Raw genomic sequence first — 16501 nt, 5'->3', positions numbered from 1 at the left:
ACGATCCTATCTGTTCCTTGTCCCATTGGATTTTAACCACTAAACCTTCAGGATAGCTTAGCTTCCTTTGGCTGTATGTGCAGGATGTAGTTTACAAGGATTAAAGGGATAAAGCAAAGTTCAGAAGTACCATTCCCAAACGTACATTTTAGGTGTTGTCCAGAGCCTTCAGGAATCGTTTTGTGGAGCTGCATTTTGATGAGCTGCCAAGTGCTGAGCTAGAAACAATCCTTCACAAGCGATGCAGTCTGCCACCTTCTTACTGCAGTAAACTCGTCAAAATCATGCTGAATCTGCAGGTATTGGTGTCTTGGATTTTTGTTTAAATACTTTAAAAAATATTATGCTCCCTCATTTTTCTAGATCCTAGGTGCTGAAATAGATTGTTGTGAACAACCACTTAGCTCTGGCTACTTACCAAAATATGTTTTTTCTTTAAAAACAAATGCAATAATAAAAACTGGAAGTACCTCTTTCTTCCTTCTGTCTAGAATTGAATGTGCTTAGACCTTTTTACTGTATTGCAATAAAGTGAAAACTATATTACAGTTATTAAATGAGGGGAAGTCTGAGGCTGGGATTACGAATTTATTAGGTTTTCATTTCACTGATGTTTGTTTGAATGAGGAATACATATTAAATTTTAACCGTCCTCTTTGCTCACTTGGTAGTCTTATCGCAGAGGTTCAACAGTGTTTGCTGGGAAGCATGGTTTCATTACTCTTCGAGATCTGTTTCGTTGGGCTGAAAGATACAGATTGGCAGAACAGACAGAGAAGGATTATGACTGGCTTCAGCATTTAGCAAACGATGGTGAGTGTTTGCGCCTGTTCTTCATGATACTTTATTTTTTTTTTAAAGAACTAATGTAAACATTTTTCCAGCCCCACTTTTCAAATACAAACCTTTGTCCCTTGTTACTGAGCAGTAATAATCTGTGATGAAATACACTCCTGTATTCACACACTGCACAGTATTGTAATAATCTCTGTACAAAGTATGCCTTGTAAGATGTCATTTGAAAACTCAGAATTTTCTGGTCAGTATTGTCCTGGCAAAATACGTGCGGAAACATTGTATGTGTCATTATAAGATTCTGCTCTTTGATGTTATGAACACATATTCCAAACCCCACAGCCCTGCCCAGGCAGAAATCAGGTCTGTCCTTAACAAAGGAAGGAATGTGCGCTTGACTTAATTTGCATTTAAGCAGTAAATGGAATCCTCACGTAGGGAGACAAAACAAAGGAAGTTCAAACAGGTGGAAAAAAACCCAGCAGGGAATAGCCTTCCACATAGATTCTTTGTCTCCTGGGTCTCAGCTGGAAATGTTTTTCAAGAGGGGGACCGATAATATAAAAAGGAGGGACAAACACCCCATGCCATCCCTCTCTTTCTCCCTGTCTGTTGCATCCACTGCACCTGAAGAGACAAAAGAAGTAGCCGTTGGACTTTGGGGGAAGGGTCCGGACTGAAAGAGTTTGGGTCAGTAACACTGCTGAAAGCATGTGGTGAGAAAACTGCTTTGAATCTAATGTAGTTTGTTAAATTAGGTACCGGTAAGTGTTTTATCTTTATTTTTCTCGTAACCATTTCTGATTTTTATGCCGCATTACTTGTACTCACTTAAATTCTCTCTTTGTAATAAACAAACTCATTTTATTGTTTTATCTAATCCAGTGTGTTCAAGTTTAAGTGCCTGGATAACTGTTTGGGGTAACAAATTGTGACCATATTATTCCCTTAAAGGAAAATGGACTCAGTGTATTGGTACTGTCCATGAGAAGGCATATATGCAGTATGTACAGGACATACATTTCTGAGTGGAAATTTGGGACTGGGAGTGTGTTACCTCCCATAACTCAGGCTGGTAAGAGCAAGGTCTGGCTGGCTGGCTGGCTGCAGCACATACACAGACATAGTTGAGAGTGATATGCTGGAGGCTGTGAGCAGTCCAGGCTGGAGACTACAGCAGCAAGGCATTGTAAAGGGCACCCCAGGTTACAGGGCAGGGGTGACACAGCTGCTCATTAGTCTGAATTGTATCCTGACATGTCACAGTTGTGCAGCCAGCTAGGGTTTATGCACAGCTTTTTTAGTTTAAATGAGGCTTACACTTTAAGCACCGGTCTAGCAATTTTTAAGTCTCAAGTATGGTTGCTGGAAACAATCAAAGAGAGGTTACAGTTTGTTGTTTTCTGTTTGCTTATTTCTGGTAAGGGAAATATAAACAGTAAAGCATAAGTATGAAAACCAGCGAAACAACTGAAAAGCTAGAACTGGCCAGGTTGGAGAAAGAAGAAAAAGATAAAGAATGTGAACACCAAAGGTGGCAAGGAGAATGAAGAGCCAAAGACAAGCAAGCAGAAGAGCAGCAGTAGGAAGCTGCCCACTGGTGAGCCATGGAGCTGAAGGAAAAAGAAACAGCTGCCCTCCAACGAGTCCTGGAAGCTCAGAAGCAAAAAGAAGAGAGAGAAAAGCTGCCCATAAATAACCCAGGGAGCTGAAAGAGAAAAAGGCCCTAGAGAAGGAGAGGAAGTATAATCTTGGTATGATGGCAAAACATGGACAGATCCTAGAATCACCAATCTTTTGCTCCCTTCAGGTAGCCCTCAGCTGTAACAAATTGTGTCCTGCATAAGAACGTAAGAGCAGCCATACTAGATCAGACCAAATGTCCATCTAGCCCAATATCCTGTCTTCCAACAATGTCCAATGCCAGGTGCCCCAGAGGGAATTAACAGGCAATCATCAAGTGATCCATTCCTTGTCGCTCATTCCAACTTTGGGCAAACGGAGGCTAGGCCATTGATCCTCCATGCATACAAGGCAACAGACTTCACTGAAGAATATCTACCACTTTTGAAAGGCTATCTGAGGTTCATAATATTCCTGAGGATAAAAAAGTACCCACACTGATTGCAAAGCTTTGAATGTATTTAATGAAATGCTTATTGATGTAGCTTTGAGATCGTCTGCATTTTAAAAAGCTGCTTTTCAAAGGTTTCAAATTATTCCTGGAATGTATAGGTGAAATTTAGAAATCTCGAGAAAAGTGATGGTACAAGTCATAGCGAATATGCCTATAAGATGTGTGACCTAATAAGAAAATGGAGAAAGGGAAGGGAGAGGGGTTAAGGAGTTTAGTCAATTGCTTGATCTCTTTGCTCAAGAACATTTCCTCAGTATATGCACTGATGAGATTTGGAATAGTTTATGGGATAAATCTTTAAAATTTGCAAGAAATGGCCACCCTGGCTCATTCCTTTGTGCAAACCCAGATGTCCAATGAGAGCAGTTCAGAGAAGGAGGGATGCAAAGCCAGTGTAAAGGGTGATCCTGTTTTACCCCTCAGAAAAAAGGAGGGCAGGCAGTCTGCCCTCTGCCCCCAAATTGTTCCCCTCCTGGAAATTCGCATCACAAACCTCCTGAGAAGGAGGAGAGTCCAAGAAGATGTTTCTAGTGTAACTCCACTGAGCACCTGAGAAATCAGTGACCCAAGCTGAAAGAAACTAAGCCCCATCCAATCTATTTTAAACTCACCTGATGAGTTTTGGGAGGACTGACCTTGAGGGGGTCGATGTGGAATTTATTAAGGTTGCCAGAGTAAATAACAAGGAGTACCCGGGGGCGGGGGTGGAGGGAAGGGGGAAGCCCAGATCTCTCTGGTCAAGGGACGCATGGTCCAAAAGACTGAAATGTTACCTGATGAAAAAGTGGAGCTTCTAGTAGTGGGAGGATGTATAATTCCTGTACTTTTAGCCAAAGTGCATGTGGAAGGGGAAGGTTTAGAAAGTGTCTTTACAATAGTTGTGCTGGGTAGTATCCCCATTGAAATACTTGTTGAGAAAGCTATTTTGCATATGGTTAAGGCTTTTAATTTGGTAACAGAATGATGTCAAAGGGAATATTGTGTTGGATCCTAGAGGGGAGTGGTAGCATCCCAGAAACTGCTTAGGGGGGAGGTCTCTCTAACTCAGTGCTTTTCAAAATTTCTGTATTAGTGACCCTTTTCACACAGCAAGCCTCTGAGTGTGACCTTCCTTTTGAATTAAAAACTGGGGGAGGGATTTTACAACTCCTGACCCCCCCTGTAACCACCATGAGACCCCTGAGGGGTCATGACTCCCAGATTGAGAACTCATGCTCTAACTGTTCTGCAGCAGAAGGAAACTGTTTCCAGATGTGGGAGGGGCTGAGGCTGGCACCGGCATGGCAGAGAAAAAGCAGCATGCCCTCAGGGCCGGCTGGGCTGGAGATAACCCCTGTGACTGAAGAAGTGGTCCCAGATATCAGCTGCCAGCATTTTGCTGTTCAATAAGGGATAGATCCCACTCTAGGGAGCGTCAGAGGGCGCCCCAGGAAAGAAAAATGAGGAGAGGTTTTTTGAAGATGGGAGATTGTATAGGGAGGCTCCTATGGGGAAATACCAAAGCCCTAGGCAACTCTGTAAGCAGTTGGTTGTGCCCACATAGCATCATGCTATGTGCTAGCACATGATTGTCCTTTTGCTGGTCACTTGGGTGCACAGAGAACCTATGAGAGGTTAAAGAAAAAATAATACGGCCCAGGAATACAGAGTGATATGAGGAATTATTGCAGGTTTTGTGAATTAAGTCAAAAGAAATTTCCCCTATGCCCCATCCTTGTAATATAAGAGGCATTTTTGAGGGTAACAATGGACATTGTGGGTCCTACCCAAAGGGGAAAGAAATGTATCTTGGTGGTAGTGGATTAGCTTTGACTAAGACTGAGGCAGAATCTGTGGCAAGAGCCATTTTCACTATCTTTAGCAGAGTGCATTTCCCTAAAGAGATTTTTATCTGACCTTGGGTCAAATTTTATGTCTCAGCTATTCAGTGAGCTATGGAAGTTATGGAAGTGACACAACTAAAGGCTACCTCATATCTCCCAGAAACAAATGGTTTGGTGGAAAGATTCAGTGGGACCCTAAAATCTTTGTTGGGAATGACTTGTATGCTGGAGGCTGTTTGTGAACAGTCCAAGCTGGAGGCAACAGCAGCAAGACATTATAAAGGGCATCCCAGGTTACACGGCCGAGGTCACAGCTATTCATTGTTCTGGATTGTACCTCTCGTATGTCACACATTCCACTTTAAAAATCAAAGCAAACACTCTGATTTCTCTTGTCTTATTTACAGGTTTCATGCTTCTGGCAGGCAGAGTCAGGAAACAGGAGGAGGTTGATGTTATTCAAAGTGTCCTTGAAAAGCATTTTAAGAGGAAATTGTATCCTCACTCTCTCTTCTCAGAGGAAAGTGTTAGAGAGTTATTGGGTGAGTTTGCAAAAAGGACTAAATCAAAAGCCTGATGCGTGTGATTAAAACTAATCAACTTGTTCTTTGTTGGACAGTTAAATCATCTACACATATGTCGGTGATGGACGGTGAGTTTAGTCATGTTGTCTGGACTCAAGGGATGAGGAGGCTTGCAGTTCTGGTAGGACGAGCCCTGGAGTTTGGCGAACCAGTACTGCTGGTGGGAGACACTGGGTAACTTGTTTTTCTATTACAGTAATGAATTGTTCTGTTTGGCCCTGTTCAGTAAGGTCCTTAACTGCATATCGACATTTAAACATGAGTGACCTCACTGAAGTTAGTAAAACTATATATCCTTAAAGAGCAGCCTTGCTTAAATGCCTTGCTGTTTCACAGCCTTTGTGAATCTAAAACTGTCTCAAATGTCAAGTCAGGTTTGTAGCTGCTGTAATAGAGTTAACTTTTTAGAGTGCTCTGTTGGAGTGCACCTGTTTTAGCAAACTAGATTAAAAGTATCTCTTGTGGTTTTGCTTTATTTTATCTAATTTGTACAACAGTGTTATATAAACCTGTTAGGGATGTATTGAAACTGAACTGGAGAGAAGGGGGGTTGAGTTTCGTTCATGAACTATCTGTTAGAATCTCAGTATAAGAATTATATACCTTTCTCTTGAAACCTGGAAAAGTTAGTAAGAAATCTGGTGGATAGTGGTGAATACATTTACATGTGTTCCAGGATCTGACTGCATAAGGCCCAGCCCATCCTTTTTATTTTTTTCCTGCCTGCAAATAAAGGTCATGGAAGCAGATTTCTCATGCTGGTTATAAATTTAGTATTAAGTAATTCTGTTAGTCTTTGGTCAACAATGTGTCAGTGTAGACAATCTTTTGTCGTTCAGGGGCGTTAAAAAAACACCGCCCGAATGACAAAGGTTTTACCGATGAAAAGCGCCGGTGTGAACAGTGCTTAGTCAGCAGGAGTGCTCTCTTTCCGACAAAGCCGCTGTTGCTCATGGGGGTGGAAGTTTTTTGTCCCTAAAAGCCTCATAGTGTAGTCATAGCCTTAGAGAGTAAGAAGAGGCTGAAGTTGGGGAAAAAACAACCACAAGTAATTAGGTTCTAAAAGGGAGCTTGGATGCTACTTGGAAAAGAATAAATCTTACGCAAGTCTTTCAATTTAACAGTCAAGACCTTTCATTTCTTAGGAGTCTGGTGGCACCTTAAAGACTAACAGCCACCGGACTCCTTGTTGTTTTTGTGGATACAGACTAACACTGTTACCCCCTGATACTTGACTTTCATTTCTTAGTCTTTCAAAATGGATGATTGCTTGTGTTCAAGCTTGTAAGGAGAACTTGTTCTACACTAGGAATGGATACATTGGCTGCTTGTCAAAGGCTTATTGTCTTGGTATTTAAGCTACTTGAAGTTCAATTACTTCATTCACAAAATGTTAATCTGTTAATGGGGCTAGGTGTAGTCCTCTATGTGGATGGGCAGTGTTGCTTCAATTTTGGCATTCTCCTCAGATGACCTCCTGGATTATATTTAGTTTCCTGCAGTGGAGCTCTGTAGAGACAATTCATGAAAGGACAAAGAGAGCTCAAAATCCATCAGTCTCCACTTACTGAATACTGCCTCTGAATGTATGGCCAGTACAGATCTAGATTGGATTACCACCTCCTTCCTAGGAGTCCTTTCCGGGACAATTGGAGGTGGAAAGGAAAGAAGGATGGGCAAGGTCTTGTGTAGCCTTAAGCCTGGTTCAAACACATAGGCTATATCTACACTTGTAGAGTTTTTGCGCTGTCAGTTTAAATGGTGATAGTGAACTGGTGGGAAAAAAAGCGCTGGTTTGTGTATTCACTTACTTCCACAGGCGTCAGAGAGCGTTTACATTTGCAGCACTTCCATCAGTGTGAGAGCAGCACACTGAGGGCAGCAATCCCGCAATGCAGCTCTCTTCATTTGATGATAGGTCTTGTGGGGAGTGTGATCGTGGGGCACTCTGTGTCCCTGCACAGCCTCTTCTCCCCAGACACTGAGCAGCTCCAGTAGCTTAGCATTGGTTCAAGCGGGGGATTGTTGCTCCATGGAGCAGGCATTGTCACCTGGCCAGATAAGTGAGCACTTGCCAAGAAAACAGAAAGGGGAGTTTCAAAGTTCCCAGGGCTTTACAGGGGGAGGAGTGGATGTCTATTTACATGGCGTCAGAGCAGCAGAGCTGCTGGCCAGAATGGTCATCTAGTACTGTGGGATATCCTGTGGAGGCTAAAAGCTCTGTAAACAGGAAGAACATGTCTTCACTTGCACATCACTGCAAAAGCATCACCAGTAAGACCTCGTGGAGGTGGTTTTCTTTTTGCAGTGAAACTTCTGAGTTTCACCGGAAAAAGTCATTGGCAAGTGTAGACGTTCCCATGGAGTTTGTGCAAAAAAAAGCTCTTTTTCCACTTTAAATGGCAAGTGTAGACTGCCCTTAGTTGCACCAGTTTAATTGTCATGTTAAACCAGTGAAACATCTGTGTGGATAGGAGCAAACTACACTGATATAAGCTTGCTCTAAACCTAGATAAGAGCATCAATGATGTCTCATGACTCCTATAGTATGGATCTTCAAAAAGGCAATACATTTGGAGAATTTAGTTTACTGATAAGTGTTTTTTTTTTTTTTTTTTTTTTTTTTTTTCTTTCTTATAGTGAGGGACTAACATTTTTCTCCTTGGCCCTTCTGATATTTTATGATGCCTTAATCATTGATGCATTATGCATCATTCAGAGGCGATTTGGGGTTGTGAAATTTGTTAGCTTTCTAAAGTCCAAATGAAATCTTAGGGTGCAGGTCCCTCACCCCAAGTTTAATTAATAATAGTGGCAATTCAGCAATGGTTTGCATGCCAAAAGTGGATGCAATTCATTTAATTTTTGTAAGGTGGGTTAGCTTTCAGAGAAGGGAATAAGTGGGAGTAAGAGGAACAGCATGGTGGAGCCATTGCCCTGCAGGGCTTTGAGGAAATCCAACTGTAACTGCTTTGTGGGCCATTAAGTGGTTGTGGATCCCTTCTGTTTTTGTTGTAAGTTGACGTCATTGGTTTTCTTTGTTCATGTTATAGGTGTGGCAAAACTACTATTTGTCAGATATTTGCAGCCTTGGCAAATCAGAAATTACATTCTGTGAACTGCTACTTGCATATGGAGACATCAGACTTCCTGGGAGGACTACGGCCAGTCAGACAGAGATCAAAGGGCAAGGTCTGTCTCATGACAAGGGTTGACTGGTACTACTGAGCTTTAGTGTGTTCAAGAGAACAGAGAATGACAAATCCCTGCTGACTCTTCTTTTACTTCCCCATTACCTAGGAGGAATTTGAGAGTTCTAGACTCTTTGAATGGCATGATGGACCCCTTGTTTTAGCAATGAAGGAGGATGGCTTTTTTCTCCTGGATGAGATTTCATTAGCTGATGATTCTGTGTTGGAAAGACTTAATAGGTATGCATTCTAAAAGTGTGTAATGTTAAGCAGCCCTTCACCAGGCTACACTTATCACACAAATGAGTTAGATAATCTAGTTTCTAATTGTTAATCTTAGCCAGCGTCCCTTTTTCTTAGTTGCTCAATTCCTGTTTAAATAAAAAAGATCCAAAGTAACTCAGTGGCGCATTCACTGTTAAGCTGCTGTACCAGATCACTTAGTTTGTGAATTGATCTGTCTCCAGAAGAAAGATGCTGACTGCACCCATATTAGTCCTGTATTTTTAGACAATTGCTTGCTATTGGAGAGGCTGCTGGCAACAGAGAAGGAGAAGGGATGGTAAGGTAGGCCTATGAAAAGGACAGGATGAAAATTTACTCTTGCACCTCAATAGTGATTTAGCTGAACTTATTAGAAGAACTTAGAAGTATCCTGATCCAAAAGCAAAGGAGTGCGAATTTGTTCAAGATTATTGTGGCAATGATTTGTGTCCTTGGGTTGTTTATATCTGTAGCTGTGTGCTAAGTGTTACAATGAGATTTGCTCTTTGTCAGTGGTTTTCAATCAGGAGTCCGGGGGCTGTAAGCACATTTCAGGATGTCTGCCAAAATAAACCAGAGAGCAGGGCTGGCGTTAGAGTCACTGGGGCCCAGGGAAGAAAGCCGAAGCCTGAGCCCCGCTGCCTGGGGCCAAAGCTGAAGGCTGTACGCTGCTGCATAGGGATGAATCCAACTTAGCTTTGCGGAGCCCCGGTGGCATTGGACCTTGGACAATTGCCCTGCTTGCTATCCCCTAATGCTGGCCCTGGCTTTTAATTTACTGGATATGCAGGAAAAAACATTTTTTGTGGCACTTGTAGGCCCAGAGTTTTTATAGCACGTGGGGGGGGGGGCAGACTCAGAAAGAAAAAGGTTGAGAACCCCTGTTCTGTGGCACTGCTCCAGACTGAAGACCACCTTCATGTACTTAACCTGTGCTCAAAATATTATAGTCACCTTTCTGTGCATAGACTGATGGGACAAGAGAGTCCATTTGTTTTAACAGCTGGTTAATTTCCCCAGGTAAAATAGTTAAAACACAGTTCTCCTTAAAGGATAGCATGTAGGGACAGTTAACACAATAGAGCAAAAACAAAATAAGTATACATGATTAAAATTGAATCTACAATGAAACCTGTAGCTAGAGCTACAACCTTTCCTTGTATAGAAAGATAGATGAAAGCCAAATTTTCTGCCAGTTCCTGTAAAAAAACATTTCTCAGTCTGTCATTACGTTCATGGGAAGTAACATGCCTTGTCCAAGAACAGGAAAAGTGCCTAGCAAATTGGTGTCTTTCAATACCTTCCCAACTTTTTTTTATGTAAAGATGTTACAGCTGACACTATATACTACTGTTAGATTACAGCACCCTTCATTTTAAAGTCTGTCTTTTCTTTTCCCAAATATATTGAGATGACCAGCAATTACTTTCTTTGATGTCTCAATAGTTTCTTTATTTCAAGTAGGATTTTCTTAGCTCATGTGCACCTTGCAAAATAATCTTCTTCAGTTAACTTTGTTTTGTTAATGATTCCAGGCAACATCTTCCTAACCACTTTTGCTAACATGCATGGTAATGGGTCACGCTTTTAGCTCCTTCACGTAGTTCACTAGTGAGAGTATATTAGGACGTGGGGTATGCAACTAAAAATATTAAATAGATATTTTAAGTTGCACTGATAAAGAATTTGTTGTAACTTGTCAGTTTTGTATTCCATAAACTTGAAAACTAATTCAGTGTGCTCTTCATCAAGCTTCAGCTGTGAATGCTACTTTTGGCATTGTATTTATAACAGAGAGCTTTTGAAAGGTCCATGCTACAATGTAAATCTTTTGACCAACCACTTTACACAGACTTTCACATCAAGGTGTAGATGAGCTTTCCCCATTTGTGTAGTCAGAAATGTCAGTTGGGAAGGATAAGCAGAATTTATCATTTACTTTTGCTGAAACCCATTTTATTGAGCTTTGTGACATAAGCTATGTTGACATTGGTATTTGAACGAGAAAACTTTTGTCTTCCGCCGTCCCTCGGAAAGACAAAAGTTTTGCTGCGACAAGCACCAGTGTGAACAGCGCGTTGTTGCAGGAGATGCCGCTCGTTGCGGGTGGAAATTTTTTCTTGTCAGGAGAGGCGACAAACAGCAGCTACACTGCCTGACATCTAGCGGCACGGCTGTCGTGACACAGCCATGTCGCTAAAAGCTGTGTAGTGTAGACATAGGCTAAGAAATCAAGCTAAGCAAAGCTACCTCACGTTTATGTATTTTTAAAAAGACTGGTGACTTTCTAAAGTGCAAACTATGGGATTTAAATAAAACAATTTTTATAACACAGTTTTTTTAAAACCTGGTTTGTAGTGTTCTTGAAGTTGAGAAGATGCTGGTGCTTGCTGAAAAAGGTAGTCAAGAAGATGAGGATAATGAAGTAGAACTTCAGATTGCGGGAAAGAAATTTCGCATCCTAGCAACCATGAACCCAGGAGGTGACTTTGGAAAAAAAGAGGTAAATTCTGAGAGGCCATTGGAATTATGACCTGAATGTGCAGCATGCACATGGTATAGGTCCCAGCATGCAGTGTTGCATATTGGAGTCTGTCTTCCGACTATAAAGGAGGACTAAGGTGTGTCTTTCTTCCCCCACCCGTGTATTGTTATTTTGACAATGTAAACAAGCACTCAACAAAATATCAACAAAGAAAAATGTGGACACTGAATCACGTAAGTAGACTTGATATGCAGAACATTTTAAGTAAGCGAAGTGTAACTCGCAAAGGAATCCAAATCCAGTTCTTGCCATGGAGTCTTTATGGTGTGGTGTGGGGATGCAAGGACAGATTGTGCTCCTGTAACAGACGAAAACTGGCAACTAGAAGTTGTCACCTAGGGTCTCCAAAAAATGGACAAATCCCAGTAGGGCAAGATTTCCCACAAAATAAGAACAGTTCTCAAGTAACCCCTTATGTTGTTTTAAAAGGAGCTTAATAACCATGTAAGGAATGACAGACATTTGAACTCAAAGCTTCAGCTTTTTTACCCCGGGGGGGGGTGTGTCCATTTAAAAAAAAAATAAAATAAAATCAGTCATTTTTAGCATGCTAACAAATCTACCAGAAAGCCCCGGGTTCATTAATCAAAGGGAAATTGCTTCTTTACTGCGTATGTACTGGTTGATGATTGCTCTTTATAATTCAGTGCAAAGGAGCAATTAAGGAAAGGCATTCCAATTCAACCCTTTACCTGTATGGTGGTCTTTCTTTCAAAGGCCGAGAGGGTAGATGAGATTATACAGCCCTTGTTTGATAGACTGTATCTCTGAAGTTCCATCTCACTCTGATTCTTGCAAGCTATCTCATTTTCTCCCCTATTCTCTTTCAGTATTTCAGATGAACAGTTGGTGTGTTCTCTTGGTCTTGCACTAAAAGAACCACATTTTCTCCTATTAGTGATAGCTATAAACGCCCTGTCATTATTAGAAGGAATACTACATGATTTCGAAAAGGAGTCAGTTTATTTACTGTTTTAATAATTCACACACACTAGAACGACTATCCTATGAAAGTTTAAATGCAAGCTTAAGTAATGTAGGTCTGTAGTAGCTGTGATGTATGCTGGTAGTGGCTATATGATTATATTTTATTGTCTGCAGCTTTCTCCTGCACTGCGCAACAGATTTACAGAGATATGGTGTCCACAGAGTAACAGTCGTGAGGATTTAATACATATCGTAAAGCACAATCTTCATCCAGGACTGTCTCTGGACAGGATAAATCACCAAGGTAAGTATAATTTACTTTTGTGTCAAATTTAAACTCTGCATTGGAGAGAGAACTGAATTTGCAGATTGAGAAGGTTTTGGCAGGGATTCACACTAATGCTGCTTCCATCCATAAATACAACTATCTCTGCCAACAGACTCTGATACACTGGCCTCTGTTCCTCCCTTCAGAGCATCCCATTGCCATGTGACTGACCAAAAGTTGATAGCTTTCAGCAAAGCAATGCAAAGGTCCCCTCCCCACCTGAACTCTTCCCTCCTCTTCAATATCTTATCCTATTTCTCAGTTATTGGGGAGGAACAAAAGACCAGGACCATATCTCTCATTTCCTTTGCTACTGACAGCTTGGCTGTTGGTTCAATTTACTGAGCTCTCTCTTGTGTTCCCTTACATTTTAACTTTTGGGTGGTTTAGTCTTTGACAGTGCAGACACTGGGTTCCTCCTCTTCCTGTTGGTCTGGCACAATTTCCCCCCTGAAGTACTCCTTCCTCTGCTGCAGTTAGATACCTGCTTTACTCAAAGCGGCATACAGGAAAGTTACTTCTTTGGGCATATCTGCCATCTACCAGAGAAGGCTAAAGAAAAGGATTGGGTTGCGGGGAAGAGCAATGAACACATCATCTGTGCTTCCTGCAGTACTTATATGCTGTGGGGAGCCTTAAGAGTCGTCGTCCTCTCTGAGAGAGAAACCTTTGCAATTGGATCAGAGGCTGGATCCGTTTCTGGAAATCAGATGAAACTAGCCCCTCAGCTTCTCTAAAGAGGGAGAGAAGTGCCCATGTTGGGAGTCAAGGCTCTCCCAGAGGCATCAATGGAAGCAGTTTTCTGGGGCTTTGAAAGGCCTGTAAAATCGGGCGAAGAGCTCACTTGTGGGGAATGGCAACTTTTTCCATGATAGCCTCAGACTCTGAAAAGTTTTTTCGGATTTCCACAAGCTAAAGGGCTTTCATTGGCAAACACCACCCCACTCCTTTACCTAGCATGTGGATTACATAAGTGGCTCAATGAGTTATTTCTGCCTGCTAATCCTTTCCAGGAGCCTTTAACCTCTGCTCTCAGGGTGTACTCTCAGAAGTCTTCCATGTTTCCAGATTCTCTGCTAAGCTGCTTGTGCTTGCCCTTCCCCTTGAGTTTTCATGACTGCTCTAGTAGGTCACAGTTCAAAAGAGGGAGAGGTCCTTAGAGCTGAGCCCCAGGCTCCACTACAAGGAGGTCAAGCAGCTTGATAACTCTTGCTGTGGCACGTTTTTTGCAGAATTCCTTCCCAGTACCATCTCTCTCTCTCCAACAGATCATGTAGACAACCTACATCGCTCCTGATGTCAGTCGGGTTTTTTTGCCAGATCTTTCTGGGGTGGGGTTGGGGGTTCGGCAGTCGCTCATTTGTCAGGAATTTCCCTCTGAAGCATTAGACTAATTTCGTTTTAGGAATAACTGGAAGTGAACCCAAATCGTCCTCCTCAGTCCCTAAGGAGAGGCACAAAGATTTGGTACTATCAACCTTTTTCCTCCATGCTTTCCTTGTGGGGGAGGGTCTTTTTCTTTTCATCCCAGTGGATAATCCTTCATCTTCCAAGGGTATTTTCTCTTTCTTTGCGTTTTCCAAGATCAGGGAGGCCTTTTTATTCTGAAAATTATCTGGGGGTTGGGAACAAGTTTTGAAGGTTACTCCATATTCTTTGTAGCCCCAAGAAAGAAGGAATCAGATTTATTTTGGGTCCTTTAGTGCATTGAACCATTTCCTAACCTCAGATTCAAAGTGGAATCTTCCATATCTACCTTGTTGGCTATGGATGAGGACATTTTCAGGCAATCTGTTAAGCTACTATAAATTGGTGCTTCTGCTGAAATGCTTATAGCAAATACTTTATTTTAAAAAAAAAAAAAGGCAATGCCCAATAACCAATTCGTCTGTTGCTCACAATTCTATATCTGGGAACCGTTCTCAAAGAAAGGAATTTCTGTGTTTTACTGAAAAAACTTTGATTTCAAGAACTAAATTTCATTAGTTCCTCATATCAGTATGACCCTTTTTTTTTTTTTTTTTTTTTTTTTGCCCTATGCTGTATATAAAATGCATGTGATGAATTTTGTGGATGTATTAGTTTTTAAAGTGTGTGGTAGAGAATTATAAATCTGTTCTTCATTCTTCTCCTCTCCCCCTTTCATTGAGCACTTTTTGAAGATTGAAAGCACCACACTTCAGTCCAAATATTTTTTTAAAACAAATCTGAAGAACTTGATTGATTTTCTGTATTTCAGGGTTCTAGTTATACAGCTTTGTACTGCAAATGACCTATATAATTCAGTTTGTAATTGCAATATCTCTCTTCTTCTTTTTTTTTTTTTTCCCTGTTTTAGGGACAGACATAGCTGAGCTGATGATGGACTTTATTGAATGGCTAACTAACCAAGAATTTGGGCGTCAGTGTATTCTCAGTGTCCGGGATGTCTTATCGTGGGTTAACTTTATGAATATCATGGTAGAAAATGAGGAATACAGCCTATTTTACATCTCTCCTGTGACGTCTTTTGTCCATGCTGCATGCCTGGTGTACATTGATGGAATCGGTTCAGGTAGGTCATCAGCGCTTATCAGAGAAGTGGTGAATATATTTAACTCTTTACATTTTTTTTCTTATTTTGCTCTTCATATTTGATTGATATCCCGATGTTTAGTTTGGTTAAAATGAAGGCATGATGAAAATATTTGCTTCCACTTGTCAGTATATTTAACTTAACATGTTTTTGCTTGCCATTTTTTAACAGCAAGGACTTCTTGAATGGTTCAGCAAGCTACACACTGCACATATACAAAACTATATTAAAGTTGCAAAGTCAAGCACCGTCCCCTTACGTGTATTTCTGGTGATACAGTTTTTAATTACATGTTCACATACTGTATTTTCCATAGGACCCCTGCCTCATTCAGTGCACAGTATGGACAATGCTCAATTAATGAGTAGCTAATTTGATATTATTTTATCCATCTCATTCAATGTGAGGCCCGAGGCCTTATTTACTGCAGTTTATTCAAGCCCTGCTCTGAAGACAGAGTTTTTAATTTCCTCTTGGCTCTTCTCTGGGACTCCTCATTGTAGTACCTCAGCGTTTCAAAAATATTAACTTACCTTCACAACACTCCTGTGAGATGAGCAGGTATTATCCCCATTTCACAGATGGGGTGCTGAAGCAGAGAGAATAAGGACAAAAATATCCAAAAATGTTGGGTGCCCAATTTGAGGCCCTTAGGACCTGTTTTTCAGCGTACTTAGCATTATATAGCACTTCATATGTTCAAAGCACAGCTCCCATTAACCTCAGCTGCAGTTGTGGATGCTCAGATCTTCTGTAAATCAGACGTCAGAGTTTCAAGTCAGGTGCCCAGAAAATGAGAAACAAACAATTAATGACCACATCTGACAAGTTTAATTAAGCGACTTGCCTAGCATCACACAGGAGCTCCTTTGGCAGAGGCAGGGATGGAATTCAACAGCCTTAATCAAGAGAGCGTCACGTCTCTTTTTGCAACCCCCCCCCCCCTTCCCTACATACTTTCCAAATTCTGCAACAAATGAGGCTGGGATCCTATAAACAGTAGCTTCCTCCTTCCCTACACAACCCTGATTCATCCCCAGAGCAGGTCTGTCCTGTCCACTGATTAGGGGAGGGGTCCAGTGGAAAAAACTGTATGATGTAAATGAAGACTGTATCATGATGTATACACATAAGCTGGCTGAATTAAGGTTGCACAGGCAAACTTAATTCTGGCATTTCCTAACTTTTGAGTGCTTGAGTTTGCAACCTTAATGTTCTTTCATTGTAGTGGTTTTGAGTGTAACTCCCTAGGCTTTTAAAAAAGTAAATTGAAAAAACCAGAAATTCTATTGTGGCCTCATATTGACACCACATGGGTCATTAGCAGGGTTG

At 41.3% G+C, this 16501-nt stretch overlaps 1 protein-coding gene across 6 annotated transcripts in view; it reads left to right on the top strand.

Annotated features, from left to right (window-relative positions):
* The window catches only part of MDN1 (midasin AAA ATPase 1), a 164096-nt gene that overhangs the window by 57120 nt on the left and 90475 nt on the right, over positions 1 to 16501 (top strand). For all 6 annotated transcript variants that reach the window (XM_038394958.2, XM_043510648.1, XM_043510647.1 and 3 more), the window contains exons 26-34: positions 153 to 299; positions 672 to 813; positions 5163 to 5297; positions 5375 to 5513; positions 8393 to 8531; positions 8640 to 8770; positions 11153 to 11297; positions 12441 to 12570; positions 14933 to 15148. In XM_038394958.2, the coding sequence (XP_038250886.1) occupies positions 153 to 299; positions 672 to 813; positions 5163 to 5297; positions 5375 to 5513; positions 8393 to 8531; positions 8640 to 8770; positions 11153 to 11297; positions 12441 to 12570; positions 14933 to 15148 (1324 nt within the window). The remainder of the gene's footprint in view (positions 1 to 152; positions 300 to 671; positions 814 to 5162; positions 5298 to 5374; positions 5514 to 8392; positions 8532 to 8639; positions 8771 to 11152; positions 11298 to 12440; positions 12571 to 14932; positions 15149 to 16501) is intronic.

The sequence above is a fragment of the Dermochelys coriacea genome, chromosome 3, assembly GCF_009764565.3.
Source record: "Dermochelys coriacea isolate rDerCor1 chromosome 3, rDerCor1.pri.v4, whole genome shotgun sequence".
In the NCBI taxonomy this organism is placed as follows: domain Eukaryota; kingdom Metazoa; phylum Chordata; order Testudines; family Dermochelyidae; genus Dermochelys; species Dermochelys coriacea.
The sequence above is the reverse complement of the archived record's forward strand: the minus strand, read 5'-3'. Positions and strand labels throughout refer to the sequence as shown.